This window comes from Mobula hypostoma, chromosome 1, assembly GCF_963921235.1.
Source record: "Mobula hypostoma chromosome 1, sMobHyp1.1, whole genome shotgun sequence".
NCBI lineage: Eukaryota > Metazoa > Chordata > Chondrichthyes > Myliobatiformes > Myliobatidae > Mobula > Mobula hypostoma.
Window position 1 is genome coordinate 183,037,022 of NC_086097.1, and position 15,969 is coordinate 183,052,990.

Below are 15,969 nucleotides of genomic sequence, written 5' to 3' on the forward strand. Positions count from 1 at the left end.
TTTGCCCTACCGTACTTCCAGTTTAAATCACCTAATCTGTTGATCACATTTAGACCATAAGATACAGGAGCAGAAGTAAACCGTTCGGCCTGTCGAGTCTGCTTCGCCATTCAATCATGGGCTGATCCAATTCTTCCAGTCATCCCCACTCCCCTGCCTTCTCCCCGTACTTTCATGCCCTGGCTAATCAAGAACCTATCTATCTCTGCCTTAAATGCTCTCAATGACCTGGCCTCCACAGCTGCTCATGGCAACAAATTCCACAGATTTACCACCCTCTGACTAAAGTAATTTCTCTGCATCTCTGTTCTAAATGGAAGTTCTTCAATCCTGATGTCGTGCCCTCTTGAACTAGATTCCCCTACTATGGGAAATAACTTTGCCATATCTAATCTGTTCAGGTCTTTCAACATTCAGAATGTTTCTAAGAGATCCCCCCTCATTCTCCTGAACTCCAGGGAATACAACCCAAGACCTGTCAGACGTCCCTCATACGATAACCCATTCATTCCTGGAATCATTCTCATGAATCTTCTCTGAACCCTCTCCAATATCAGTATATCCTTTCTAAAATAAGGAACCCAAAACTGCTCACAATACTCCAAGTGTGGTCTCATGAGCCTCAACATCACATCCCTGCTCTTATATTCTATACCTCTAGAAATGAATGCCACCATTGCATTCGCTGCCTTCACCACTGACTCAACCTGGAGGTTAACCTTTAGGGTATCCTGCACAAGGACTCCCATGACCCTTTGCATCTCTGCATTTTGAATTCTCTCCCCATTTAGATAATAGTCTACCTGTTTATTTCTTCCACCAAAGTTCATGACTGTACATTTTCCAATATTGTATTTCATTTGCTACCTCTTTGCCCATTTCCCTAAACTATCTAAGTCTCCCTGCAGGCTCACTGTTTCCTCAACACTACCCGCTTCTCTGCCTATCTTTGTATCATCAGCAAATTTAGCCACAAATCTATTAATCCCATAGTCCAAATCATTGACATACATTTGCCATATGGCAATTACAGCACAGAAACAGGCCATCTTGGCCCTTCTAGTCCATGCTGAACTCTTACTCTCTCCTAGTCCCACCGACCTGCACTCAGCCCATAACCCTCCATTCCTTTCCTGTCCATATATCTATCCAATTTGACTTTAAATGACAACATTGAACCTGCCTCAACCACTTCTGCTGGAAGCTCATTCCACACAGCTACCACTCTCTGAGTAAAGAAGTTCCCCCTCACGTTAACCCTAAACTTTTGCCCTTTAACTCTCAACTCATGTCCTCTTATTTGAATCTCCCCTACTCTCAATGGAAAATGCCTATCCACGTCAACTCTATCTATCCCCCTCATAATTTTAAATACCTCTATCAAGTCCCCCGTCAATCTTCTACGTTCCAAAGAATAAAGACCCAACTTGTTCAACCTTTCTCTGTAACTTAGGTGATGAAACCCAGATAACATTCTAGTAAATCTTCTCTGTACTCTCTCTATTTTGTTGACATCTTTCCTATAACTCAGTGACCAAAACTGTACACAATACTCGAAATTTGGCCTCACCAATTCCTTGTACAATTTCAATATTACATCCCAACTCCTCTACTCTGCTCTGATTTATAAAGGTCAGCATACCAAAAGCTTTCTTCACCACCCTATCCACATGAGATTCCACCTTCAGGGAACTATGCAACATCCCTCTGTTCTATTGCATTCTTCAATGCCCTACCATTTACCATGTATATCCTATTTTGATTAGTCCTACCAAAATGTAGCACCTCACATTTATCAGCATTAAACTCCATCTGCCATCTTTCAGCCCACTCTTCTAACTGGCCTAAATCTCTCTGCAAGCTATGAAAACCTACTTCATTATCCACAACTCCACCTATCTTAGTATCATCTGCATACTTACTCATCCAATTTACCACTCCATCATCCAGATCATTAACATATATGACAAATAACATTGGACCCAGTACAGATCCCTGAGGCCCACCACTAGTCACCGGCCTCCAATCTGACAAACAGTTATCCACTACCACTCTCTGGCATCTCCCATCCAGCCACTGCTGTATCCATTTTACTACTTCAATATTAATACCTAACGATTGAACCTTTCTAACCAACCTTCCATGTGGGACCTTGTCAAAGGCCTTACTGAAGTCCATATAAACAACATCCACCGCTTTACCCTCATCAACTTTCCTAGTAACCTCTTCAAAAAAATTCAATAAGATCTGTCAAACATGACCTTGCACGCACAAATCCATGTTGACTGTTCCTAATCAGACCCTGTCTATCCAGATAATTATATATACCATCTCTAAGAATACTTTCCATCAATTTACCCACCACTGACATCAAACTCACAGGCCGGTAATTGCTAGGTTTACTCTTAGAACTCTTTTTAAACAATGGAACAACATGAGCAATATGCTAATCCTCCGGCACCATCCCTGTTTCTAATGACATTTGAAATATTTCTGTCAGAGCCCTTGCTATTTCCACACTAACTTTCCTCAAGGTCCTAGGGAATATCCTGTCAGGACCTGGAGACTTATCCGCTTTTATATTCCTTAAAAGTGCCAGTACTTCCTCTGCTTTAATCGTCATAGTTTCCATAACTACCCGACTTGTTTCCCTTAGCTTACACAATTCAATATCCTTCTCCTTAGTGAATACTGATGAAAAGAAATTGTTCAGAATCTCTCCCATTTCTTTTGGCTCCACACATAGCTGTCCACTCTGATTCTCCAAAGCAACCTCATATCTTCTTTTCGCTTTTCTAATTTCTTTCTTAAGATTCTTTTTACATTCTTTATATTCCTCAAGCACCTGATTTACTCCATGCTGCCTATATTTATTATAGATATCTCTCTTTTTCCGAACAAAGTTTCTAATATCCCTTGAAAACCATAGCTCTCTCAAACTTTTAACCTTTCCCTTCAACTTAACGGGAATATAAAGATTCTGTACTCTCAAAATTTCACCTTTAAATGACCTCCATTTCTCTATAACATTTTTCCCATAAAACAAATTGTCCCAATCCACTCCTTCTAAATCCTTCCGCGTCTCCTCAAAATTAGCCTTTCTCCAATCAAAAATCTCAACCCTGGGTCCAGACCTATCCTTCTCCATAATTATATTGAAACTAATGGCATTGTGATCACTGGACCCGAAGTGCTCCCCAACACAAACCTCTGTTACCTAGCCTATCTCATTCCCTAACAGGAGATCCAACACTGCCCCTTCTCTAGCCACTCTTAGCCACTTGGTATTCTTAGAGCCAGGTCTAACAATACTTCCTTCCTTTTTCCTGCCTTCCTGTGCCCTCAATAGTTCTGTCACCTCTTGCAAATTCCCTCTTCTATCACCCTCTCTCTGTTTGATGACCCTGTAGAATGATGGTGCAAAGCTATTTATTTATTCAAGTGGATTATGTCCATATTTCATCGATCTCCCACTGCTATTACATTATCCTCAATCAGTAAAGTCACTTTCCTGCCTTTTTCCCTTTCTTATCCTTTCTGAACAACTTTCATCCAGAAACATTAAGGGAACAGCTCTGTCCTTTCTGATTGATCGCTATTCCTTAATCTGTGATGAATCCAATGTTGTCGTTTTAATGTTTGCCTGTATCTCAGTCATCCTGCACTCCTGTGGTAGTCTTCGGTCTTCTATAGACTGAATATTTATATCACAGATTATACAAATCTACACGGAGACTATCTGGCCCATTGGATCTATGCCAGCTCCCAAAAGAGCTTTCCCATAAATTCCACTTCTGTTCACCTTATACCCCTATGGTCCTGTCACATATTCTACTCCACATGCCTTTTCCTTGATCTTTTTCCATTTACCTAAATTGAGAAGCAGATGAAGTCACTTTACTCTGCCTCTGGCATAGGGTAAAATGTGAAAAGTGGCAAGTGGGTCAAGACCAACTTGGAAGCCTGAGGTAAAAACTGTAGCAGCAGCTGAAAATTGGGTAAATTGATTATAATGGGGAAAAGTACGAAGAGGCTGGCCATCCTTAGTTGAAGGGAGAGGTAGTTAGCAGTGATCTGTGTTAAGCAAGGGACACCATGATGTCAGTGGTGTGGAAACAAGATACATACTGATGTAACTGTCTTTTCTCTTGATTGACTAGTGAATGGAGGATGGTCCAAATGGAGTCCATGGTCAATGTGTGACCGGGCTTGTGGAGGAGGCAAGTCTCTCCGGATACGATCCTGTACTGAACCACCCCCAAAGAATGGAGGCAAGACCTGCACTGGAGAGCGATTTGAAGTGATGTTGTGTAATGTCCAGCCCTGTGGTGCAAACACAGGTGTGAACTTAGCAGTTGCTCATCAAACCGCGTTTTGAGATGGAGGTTGGACTGATCTTTGCGTATTCAGAGTGTGGCAGGAGGGAAAGTTAATTGGTTGCTTATTAAGTTTTGAGGTTAGTGATAAGTATTAGTACAACTGTCTGATTTTAGTGAGGGTTGGGTTAGCATCTGGGAAGTGTTCAGGATTGGGATGGGGAAGAGTCGGTTGGGATTCGACTTGGTTTAAGATTGTAACATGTGCTGACATACAAGATCAGATCATTACACAGTGCATTGAGGTAGAACAAGGTAAAACAATATCAGAATGCAGAGTAAAGTAACGGGCTGCAGGGAAAGTGCAATGCGGGTGTTAATAAGGTGCAAGCTCATAATGACGCAGATAGTGAGGACAAGAGATCATATACTAGGGAACCATTTAATGGTTTTATAACAGCAGGGTTCAAGTGGTCCTTGAGCCTAGTAACATGCACTTCCAGGCTTTAGTATTTTCTTTTTTTTTGTAATTTATTTTTTATTGAATTTCATCTTCAAACAAACACTAATGATTAGGAGAAGGGAGAAGAGAGACTGTCTGGGGTGGGTGGGGTTTTTGATTATGTTGGCTGCTGTACTAAGGCAATGAGAATTGTAGACAGAGTCAATGACGGGAAGGCTGGTTTCTGTGATGTGCTTAGCTACATTCAGAATGTTGCAGTTTCTTGCAGAGATGGTGCTTTGATAAAAATTGGTAAGGGTTGAGAGAGACGTGATAAATTTCTTTAGCATCCAGCGGAAATAGAACATTTGATGAACTTTCTTGGCTGTGGCCAGGATAGAGTATTAGTGATGTTCAGTCCTAGAAACTTGTGATGGTTTAATTGGGGAAGAGATGGTTGGATTTGGTATAGTAATTTTTGGATGGGTGAGTTTAGGAAGTGATACAATGTTTTGAGAGATGATAATTGCAGTTAGAAGGACGTGGAATGTTTGGTTATTCTACTTTTCCATATTTTCTCCAGGTGCTGATGGCTGCCCCACTGGCCTGGAGTATGTTGACTGCGCCAACAGATGCCCTCGAGCCTGTGTTGACTTCCAGAGTGGAATAGTCTGCTCCAACAATGGAACGTGTGAAGCAGGCTGTCGATGTCCAAATGGTATGGAAAAAGTCTCATAACTTGCTCTGTAATCCCCCAGGCTCCAAGCTCCAGTCCCACTCCATAAATATACATTTTCAAACTGAAGTTGTAGAACTGAAAACTGCGGAACACCACTTGTCAGACCTTTGGTCAGAATAATGCAGATTTGCTGATCCTGTTATCATCGATATCATTTCTGTGCATAAAAGGGATTGGTGCTGGGTTTGTCATTGTTATCATTAATATAAATAATAAACAACAATAGACCAGCACAGGTTGCTGTGGCAAACTACTAGTCATGGGCCTAAGCAACACTCACAACACGCTGGAGAAACTCAGCAGGTCGGGCAGCATCCGTGGAAAAGATCGGACGACGTTTCGGGCCGGAACCCTTTGTCAGGACTGTAGGGGGAAGGGGCAGAGGCCCTATAAAGAAGGTCGGGGGAGGGTGGGAAGGAGAAGGCTGGTAGGTTCCAGGTGAAAAACCAGTAAGGGGAAAGATAAAGGGGTGGGGGAGGGGAAGCAGGGAGATGATGGGCAGGAAAGGTGAAGAAAGAATAGGGGAAAACACAATGGGTAGTAGAAGGAGACAGAACCATGAGGGAGGTGATAGGCAGCTGGGGGAGGGGGCAGAGTGACATAGGGATAGGGGAAGAGAGGAGTAGGGAATTACCAGAAGTTGGAGAATTCTATGTTCATACCAAGGGGCTGGAGACTACCTAGACGGTATATGAGGTGTTGCTCCTCCAACCTGAGTTTAGCCTCATCATGGCAGTAGAGGAGGCCATGTATGGACATGGGCCTCTAGTCAGAGAGACAACCATCTTGATTTTCTCTCACTAAGCCAATGTTGAAACCAATTTACTACCTTATCCTGAATGCCAAGAAACTGAAACTTCTGGACCAGCCTCCCATATAAGACTTTGTCAAAGCCTTTGGGAAAGTCCATGTAGACAATATCCACCAGCTTCCCTTAATCAACTTCTTGGTAATCTCCTTGAAAAAGGTCGGTTAGACATGATCTGCCTCGCACAAAAAGCCATGTTGACTATTTCCAAGCAGGCCTTGTCTATTGAAATACTTATATATCCTGTTCCTTAGAATACCATCCGATAAGTTAACCATGGCTGATATTAGGCTAACCAGCATATAATTTCTTAGTTTATTCTCAGAGACTTTCTTGAACAATGGAACAATATTAGCTATCCTCCAGGCCCCTGACACTTCAGCCATGGTTAAGGACATTTTAAGTGTCTCTGTCAGAGATAGATTGAATAGATACCCTGTACCTTCTTTAGGTTTGAAATGTCAAATACCAAAGGGTATGTACTTAAGATGAGAGGAGACAAGATTTTTCTAAATACATACAAAGCGGTGAGTGGGTGGAATGCTAGGCCGGGGTGGTGTGGAGGCAAATACGATAGAAGCATTCAATAAGTACATGAATGCATAGGAAACGGAGAGGTATGGACATTGTATGGACATTTTATGGGCAGAAGGGATTACTTTGGTTGGGCATTTGATTACTAATTGAATTAGTTTTGAGGGGTCTGTTCCTGTGCTATCTATGTTCTATCAGATCTATTTATCAGATCTATTCTTCAGATCTCCCATCACTCTTCCACTCCAGAGAAAACAACCCAATTTTGTAAAACTTCTCCTTGAGGCTTATGCCCTCTAATCCAGGCAGTACCTTTGTTAACCTCTTTCATACCTTCTCCAAATCTTCTGCATCCTTCCTATAATTGGCTGACCAGAATTGAATACTTCAGATGCAGCCTAACTGGAGTTTTATAAAGTTGCAACCTAATTTCCTGAATCTTGAACTCAATTCTTCAACTAATCAAGATAAGTATGCCATATACCAGAGGCAAATCTCAAGGTGTATAATTTATGCATTCTTTGATAATAGATGTACTTTGAATATTCCTTCTTTAGAACATTAGTGAGGCCATATGTGGGTTCAGTTTTGATCATCCTGTGATAGGAAAGTTGCTATTACATTAGAAAGAGTGCTGAAAAGATTTACAAGGGTGTGCCAGGTTTTGAATGATTGGGTACCAGGGAGAGGTTGGACAGCCTGGGACCTTATTTGTTAGAGTGCAGGGGAGAGAAGAGTAATGTTATTGAGGTGTATACAATGATGAGGAGCGGAGACTGGGTGAATGACAGTCTTTCTCCCAGGGTTGGGGAATCAAGAACTGAAACTGCTGGAGGAAGTGACTGAGACAGGTACAATAACAATTTTAGAAAGACACTTGGACAAGTACAAGGATTAGAAAGATTTAGAAGGTTTATTGGCCAAACAGTAGCAAATGGGGCTAACTTGGATGGGATATTTTGGTCAGCATGGACCACGTAAGCCAAAGGGCCTGTTTCCAATTATGTATACCTCCCGCTGTATAAAGGATCCTTTACCTTGAGATTCCACACTCATTCTTGACTCACTACACAAGGCCTAATGTTTACAGGTTCCCTGGAACAGGATGGTGTTTGTGTAGCTCCCTGGCAGTGCCAGTGCACTGACTCGTTTGGAAAAACCTGGGCACCAGGGAGCATGCAGCAGGTCGACTGCAACAACTGCACCTGTACGGACGGACAGATTACCTGCTCAAACAACATCTGCCAGACCTCAGACTGTGCTTGGAGTCACTGGTCAGCTTGGTCATCCTGCAGCATCACCTGTGGGATTGGCACTCGATCCCGCTTCAGGTGAGTCACACCAGGAATCCACTGTTCATGAAAGGTGGGAGACTGCTCTTTGACAGATTTTGATTATCTACCATATCTACACTCTCAGCTTGTTAAAAACCTCTGAATGCTCCCCCTTGACATCCAGAACTCCAGTGAGAATAAACCCAGTCTCTTATAATCCATCCTCCATTCTAGGTAACATCCTGGAATCTCTTCTGCGCTCTCTCAATTGCTACCACATCCTTTCTGTAACTTCAAATGCCATTAGAGCTGTACAGTACAGCACAGCACAGGAACAGCCCGTTCAGCCACCAAATCCATGTTAAACATAATGCTAATGTAAATTCATCACAAATATATGCACATGGTCCATGTCTCTCCATTCCCTTCCTGTTCATGTGCCTGTTTGACTACCTGTAAATATTTCAGTGGTATCTGCTTCCCCCAGCACCCATTTGTTTTAAAACAAGAACGTTATTGTAAGTAATGATATTTTATACTACGGGGATAAAACCCTGACTATATTATCTCTGCCTGTCATTCTTTTATATACGTCTATCAAACCTCTGCTCAGCCTCTGAAACTCCAGAAGAAGCAACCCAAGTTTACCCAACACCTCCTTCAGCTAATATCTCCAATCCTGTGGAGCCTTTTCTACAAACTCTCCAAAGCTTCCATGTGCTTCCTGCACTGTGGATACCAGAATAACACACACTGCTTTCCTGGAGACATTTCACAAATTCCACCCCATCCATGCTCTGAACAGTCTGGGTGTCTCATTAATAACAATCAAAATCTCTCACCAGTATAACCCTGTAATTCTTAAAACCATGTGAAGTTTCTCTACACACCTGCTCCTCAAATTCCCATTGATTATTGGGTGTGGGGGTCTATAATACAGCCCACCAGAGTGACCCTACCCTTGTTCTATGTAAATTGCCTCACTGGACCATCCCCCTGAATATCATCCCTAAGCACTGCTGTTATGTGCAGTCTGCACCCCCTCCTCACTTACCTGTACCTCTCTCATTCCTGTAGCTCCATATCTGGAAACACTGAGCTGCCAGATCTGCCTTTCTCTTAGCCAAGTTTTTGTTATGACCTTAACATCCTTTTATAATTACTATTCTATAGATTTGCTGGCTAAGTATTCTCTCAAGAAAATGAATCTCTGGGTCCTTGGACTGCAGAGTCCCTGCTTTAGGGAAACCTGAACTAGGACTCCCAAGACCCTCCGCACTCTTATTTCTCATCCTTCTCCCCATTTAGAAAACAGTCTGCACCTTTGTTCTTCCTACCAAAGAGCATCACCATACACTTTGCTACACTGTAATCCATCTGCCTCTTTGCCCACTCTCCCAACGTGCCCAAATCCTCTGGCAGGCTTCCTGCTTCTGCGATGCTACCTACCCCTCCACCTGTCTGCAAACTTGGCCTCAATGCCATCAGTACTTCCACCCAGATCATTAATGTATAAGGTGAAATGCTGTGCTCCCAACATTTACCCCTGTGAGACACCAGTGGTCGTGGTCAGCCATCCTGAAAAGGAGCCCTTTATGACCACTCTCTGCCTTCTGCCAGTCAACAGGCTGACCATCTATAATGTCTATGTTTCCATATATGGGTAAATCTTATCAAAAAAATCTGCAATAATTTCCCTACCACTGATGCAAGGCTCACAGGCCCATAATTTCCTGTTTTGTCCCTTCTCTTCTGAAGTAAAATAATTATATTAGCTACTCTCCAGTCCTCTAGGACTTTGTCCATGGCTAAAGAGAATATAAAGATTTCTTTCAAGAATCTTCTCTCATGCCACTCTCAATAATCTGGGGTAGACTCTGCCAGGCTCTGAGGGCATATCCTCTTTAATATTCTTTGTGTAACTTGGTTCGGCTAGGTGGAAAGGTGGCTTAATCTAGGGGAAGACAGCCCTTGGCCCGGCCAAACTTAAGAAATCTTGCTTGGGTGGATGCTGCACGATGTGTTCCCTGTTACAAATCAGTACCATGAAATAACAAACAGTACACAATATGTGATTAAACGATTTAGCTTTATAATTCTTAATTTGACTATATGGTTAATAAAGAAACAAAAAAAGAAAAGGGCCCATTCTCATGGAACAGTCTACGAGCAACATTGGCGCTCACGGTTCAGTCCTCTGGTTTCCTGTTGACCTCCGAGCAGAGCCGACCCTCCGACCCTCGGACCCTCACTTCAAGTCGATTCCGTCCGATGGACTACCAACTCTCTCCATTCATGTCTCCTCTCCTCATCTCTCCTCGGTAAAAGACCGCGAAATCCCTGCTCCCAGACCACAAGAAAGAACAACATCCCTCTCATTGGCTAGCCCCACAATCCAAAGCCCCATTTTCCCTAGTCATAACCCAAACATTGCTGCTACAGAGAAACCATTACATTAGCAGTGAAACCTTACAGTGTGTTACATTTGATTTTAGTAATATCTGTAAATGCACTGATCTTATGTCCTGCATTCGCATTCAGATTGTTATTGTATACAGTGAAGAGTAAGGATCCTGTGGTTTACCAGAGGTCACAGAAACATGCTACGCGTGATATTATGCAGATAATAGAACAGCATTATGGAAGGAGAGGTGAGAGGAGAAATGGTTGAAACCCTAGGACTGAATATTAATGAAGTGAAAAGCCTGAGATCTACTTTAGATCATGAGAAGTAATTAATGGTAATAAGCTCTTCTCTTGATTTATGCTCTTCCGTCATTCCCACTGTCCAGCTCCTGTTACTCCACGCTCCCCCACCTCCCTTCTTATCCTTCTGGATTCTCGTCTGAGATGCTCCTTGTAGCCCCTTTATCCAATTATTTAGATAGAATGAATCCTAACTCCTCCCATTCCCCTCATTTAATTCTCATATGGGGTAAGGAAATATATTGGGTGAGGTGTAGAAGTATTGAGGAAGCCAGGGAGTGGAAGGTACGGCTATGCTGGCTAATAGAAGTCAAGGGAAGAGTGGTGTTAATGACTTTGATGATAATTTGTTGTATTCTGAGCAGCACTTATGGTAAACATGGTTTTGTAGATCATCAACATCAGAATCACTTGAGAGCGAATGTAACCAGGATCAAGTACAAACCAAACAATGTGACCAAGGCCAGTGCCCAGTATTATGTCTTCACGATGAGCAGGAAATGCAGTTTGGAGAGACTTGGTTTGTAGGTGAATGCAAGCAGTGGTAAGTAATTCATAAGTTGTAAGCCTTCTGCCTGAAGAATGGCACCAAATGGTTTAATTCTGCTCAACCTGAGTGAGAGATTTTCTAACCATCTTATACTAGATATTGATTTTCCACCACTCTTCTTTGCCTCCAATCGTCAAGCCAATTTTGCATCCCATTAGCCAGCTCGCTTTGAATTCCATGTGCTTGAATCTTCTAGACTAGCTTGCCATGTGGTACCTGGCCAAGTACCTTACTAAACGTCTTGTACACAACTGCACCTCCATCAATTTTATTGGGTACCTTCTCAACGATCTTAATCAAATCAGTGATACTGGATTTTCCTCCACAAAGCCATGCTAATTGCAGCAGAAAACAAATTACCAGAAGAACTCAATGGGTCAGGCAGCATCTGTGGATGCAAAGGGATGATAAACATTTTGGTTAAGGTCCTGCGACAGTACACTCATTCATCGACTTACCTCCACAGACTGACTTGTTGATCGATTCCAGCAGTTTGTTTTATACTCTAGAGTTCAGCAGCTATAGTCTCTTGTGTTGCCATGCTGACCATCCCTGTTCAGCCGTCGCCTTTCCATATAGAATTTCCACAGAGAATTTTCCCCAATTATTTCCCTATCACAGCCACGAGTCTCACTCGTCTGGGTTGAAACCTGACTAATTCCTGCTGCCTTTCTTCAAGAAATAACATTAGCAGTTTTCTGGCTTCTCACCTGTGGCTAACAAAAATCACAATTTTTCTGTCAGGTGTCCCAGCTATCTCCCTCCATACTTCCCATAGTATCCTTGATATAGATCTCATCTGAATTTGTGGATTTGTATAACCTCATGCATTTCAAGATATCTAACCTTCTTGATACTGACATGCACCAGGCTATCAATGCGCCTCTCCACCTCTGAGCTCACTAGCTTCCTTCCCCTTGGTGAATGCAGATAAGAACTAGGAGCAGGAGTAGGTCATCTGGTCCATCGAGCCTGCTCCATCATTCAATAAGATCTTGGCTGATGTAGCCATGGACTCAGCTCTACCTTCCTTGTAACCCTTAATGAGATGAAGAGTCCTTGAAAGTGAGTCCATAGGTTGTGGGAACATTTCAGTGATGGGGCAAGTGAAGTTATCCACTTCGAAAGATCGAGGATCTGCACCTCATCTTCTATCTGGGCAGGGTGCAACCATCAGGACTGTATTGAATTTTTTAACTTCGGGGAACTGGATTTCTCAGTCTGCGTCAATTACCCACCTGTGATATTGGCTCAAATTGTTTTTTCCTTTCCATCTCCTCTGGCAACTCTATGATGCTGAATCAGGACAATAGAAGATGGTCACCTGGCCGCTCATGCATGTGACAGATATGTGTAGAACAATCTACCCTGTCTCAGTCTTCTGCATTTCCTTCTCCACAAATATTTTAACTTTCATCCAGCTCTCACACTGAAACTTGCAACTGAATCTGCATTCACCACAACTTTAGGCAATGTGTTCCTGGTCTTAACACACACTGTATGCATTCTACAGCGTGATTAAAGGGCTGAGGGTATTGTGCATGGTAGTGGTGAGATGGGTGGAGTGGGGTTTGTGGACAAAAGCAGGAAGTGGAGGAGGAGTTAAAATACAGTGTGGGGTGGAGTGGGGTGAATGCAGGGGTGTGAAGGTGAGATCCTGCTGGGATTTAAGGGTTCGAGAGGGGCTTGTTGGGAAAGTTGGGGGAAACAGGAGAGATATGATTGGCCCACGGGACACACTTCACACTTCTTTTTTTCTTCTTGTCCACAGTTTGTGCACACCTGAAGGAATCTATTGCCAACCCCTGGATTGTCGAGGTAAGACAGACTCTCTCTAAGATGAGGACACACTGGTCCAAGAACTGTACTGATTGAGAGTTGTATTATTCATCCTTGGACCAGTATAAGATCAGAGAAGCCAGCTGTGCTGGAATGAGCTGTCCGATCAGTGCTGCTTCCCTACCACAAGAACGCAAGATCATCGAAGCAGGAGTGGGTCACCAGGCCCTTCAAGCACCTTGTCATTCAATATGACTATGGTGGATCCGTGCTGACCTCCATGCCCCTTCTGTGCTGGTTCCCTGTAACCCTCAGTTCCTTAAGCTTTCAAATATTTATCTATCACAACCCTAAGTATGTCTAATGGTCCAACCTCTACCACCCTCTGAGGCAGAGAACTCCAGAAATTCCCTGCCTTCTGCGAGAAGTAACTTGTACACACCTCAGTTATTTTGTAGTTATTTTATACTTTCCTTTGTCCTTCCCCAGAGCTCTGTAAATTATTTACCTTTTGGGAAAGTCACAGAGTAATAGCATTGAAACACACCCATTGGCCAAATGTCCATACCAACCAAGGTGCCCATATCTATACCTTTCCTATCAATGTACTTACCTAAATGTCTTCAAATGTTGTACCTGCCTCATCCACTTTCTCTGGAAGCTCATTCCATGTACTCACCATACTCTGCATGAAGAAGTTGCTCCTCTGGTCCTTTTTAAGACTTTCACCTCTTAGTTAAACCTATGCCCTCTCATTCTGGGTTCCTTTTCCCTGGGGGAAAAGACTGAATGTAATTACCTTATATAAGCCCATTATGGTTTTACACAATTCTACAAGGTTTTCTCTCTGTTCTATGACTGAGGTGCTTAATTCCTGACAACATTCTTGTAAGTGTTCTTTGCACTTTTCAAAGTTCAAAGTAAATATATTAGCAAAGTACATAAGTCAACAGATACAACCCCGAGTTTCATTTTCTTGCGGGCATACGCAATAAATCCATAATAGAATCAATGTAAAACTGCACCAACTTGGGTGTTCAACCAGTGTGCAAAAGACAACAAGCTGTTCAATACAAAAGGAAATACATAATAAATAAATAAGCAATAAATATCGAGAACATGAGATAAAGAGTCCTTGAAAGTGAATCTATAGGTTATGGGAACATTTCAGTGATGGGGCAAGTGAATTTGAGTGAAGTCACCCCCTTTGGTTCAAAAACATGATGGTTGAGGGGTAATAACTATTCCTGAACCTGGTGGTGTGAGTCCTGAGGTTCCCATACATTCTTCCTGATGGCAGCAGTGAGAACAGAGCATGATCTGGATAGTGGGTGACCCTGATGATGGATTCGGTTTTCCTGTGACAATGCTCCATGTGTATGTGTTCAGTGGTAGGGAGGGTGTTACCTGCCATGAACTGGGCCGTATCCACTACTTTTTTTTAGGATCTTCCATTCAAGGTCATTGGTGTTTCCATAACAGGCTGTGATGCAGCCAGTTAATATATTCTCCACCACACATCTATAGGTGTTTATTAAAGTTACAGATGTCATGCCAAATCTTTGCAAACTCCTAAGGAAGTAGTGGTGCTGCCCAGGACAGGTGCTCTGAAATGATAACACTGAGGAATTTAAAGTTGCTGACCCTCTCCTCCTCTGATCCTCTGAGGACTGTCTCCTGGACTTCTAGATTCCTCCCCCTGAAGTTAGTATTCAGCTCTTTGGTCTTGCTGACATTGAGTTCTGCCAAAGGGTTTAAGCCCGAAACGTCAACTATACTCTTTTCCTAGATGCTGCCTGGTTTGCTGAATTCCTCCAGCATTTTGTGTGTGTTGCTTGGATTTACAGCATCTGGAGATTTTCTCTTGATTGAGTAAGAGGTTGTTGCTGTGGCACCACTCACCCAGATTTTCAATCTCCTTGCTATATGCTAATTCATCACCGTTTTTGGTTTGGCCTATGAAAGTGGTGTAGAGAGCAAACTTGAATATGGCATTGGAGCTGTGCTTAGCCACAGATTCAAAAGTGAAAAGTGAGTAGAGCAGGAGACTAAGCACTTAGCTTTGTGGTGCACCTGCGCTGATGGAGATTGTGGTGGAGATGTTTCTGCCAATCCGAACTGACCGGGGTCTGCAAGTGAGGAAACCAAGGGTCCGTTTGCACAAGCAGATATTGAGGCCATGGTCTTGAAGCTTATTGATTGGTTTTGAGGGGATGATAGTATTGAATGCTAAGCTGTATTTGATAAAGAGCATCCTAATGTAACGCTTAGCTATATTGTCTCGTATATGGCTAGGGGAGTCTATGAAATTGATATAAATTCGATACAGAAAAGGAAGTAATGGGGAAAAAAAAGGTGCCAACTCTTATCAAAGTCCAAGTTCTTCGCGTGCATCCGTTGGAGCTCAATCGATTCCTGACGACCACCCGAATCCTGTCGACTCACGGCTCGGGACCACCTGGAGTGATCGACCGGAGCCTCTCTGCACGTCCGCCATCCTCTCCGTCTCTCCTCCGACTCCCCCCCAAAAACCCCATCCACCGTCCTCCTCGTCTCTCCGCCAACTCCCCGCCAAAAACCCTGTCCACCGTCCACCTCGTCTGTCCTCTGACTCCCCACCAAAAACCCCCGCACATCCACCGTCCTCCTCGTCTCTCCTCCGACTCCCCCCAAAAACCCTGTCCACCGTCCTCCTTGTCTCTCCTCCGACTCCCCCCCCAAAAACCCCCGTTCCCAGTCATATGAGACAGCATTAACATCCGAGAGAAACGATACATGAACACCATTGGCTAATAGCACCTGCTATCTGTATTAACCCAAG

At 43.1% G+C, this 15,969-nt stretch overlaps 1 protein-coding gene across 1 annotated transcript in view; it reads left to right on the forward strand.

The window, feature by feature from the left end:
• Positions 1 to 15,969, forward strand: part of sspo (SCO-spondin) — a 334,645-nt gene that overhangs the window by 221,322 nt on the left and 97,354 nt on the right. Inside the window, exons 81-85 of the mRNA XM_063050934.1 lie at positions 4,161 to 4,328; positions 5,342 to 5,476; positions 7,930 to 8,170; positions 11,211 to 11,363; positions 13,141 to 13,187. Of these exons, the coding sequence (XP_062907004.1) occupies positions 4,161 to 4,328; positions 5,342 to 5,476; positions 7,930 to 8,170; positions 11,211 to 11,363; positions 13,141 to 13,187 (744 nt within the window). The remainder of the gene's footprint in view (positions 1 to 4,160; positions 4,329 to 5,341; positions 5,477 to 7,929; positions 8,171 to 11,210; positions 11,364 to 13,140; positions 13,188 to 15,969) is intronic.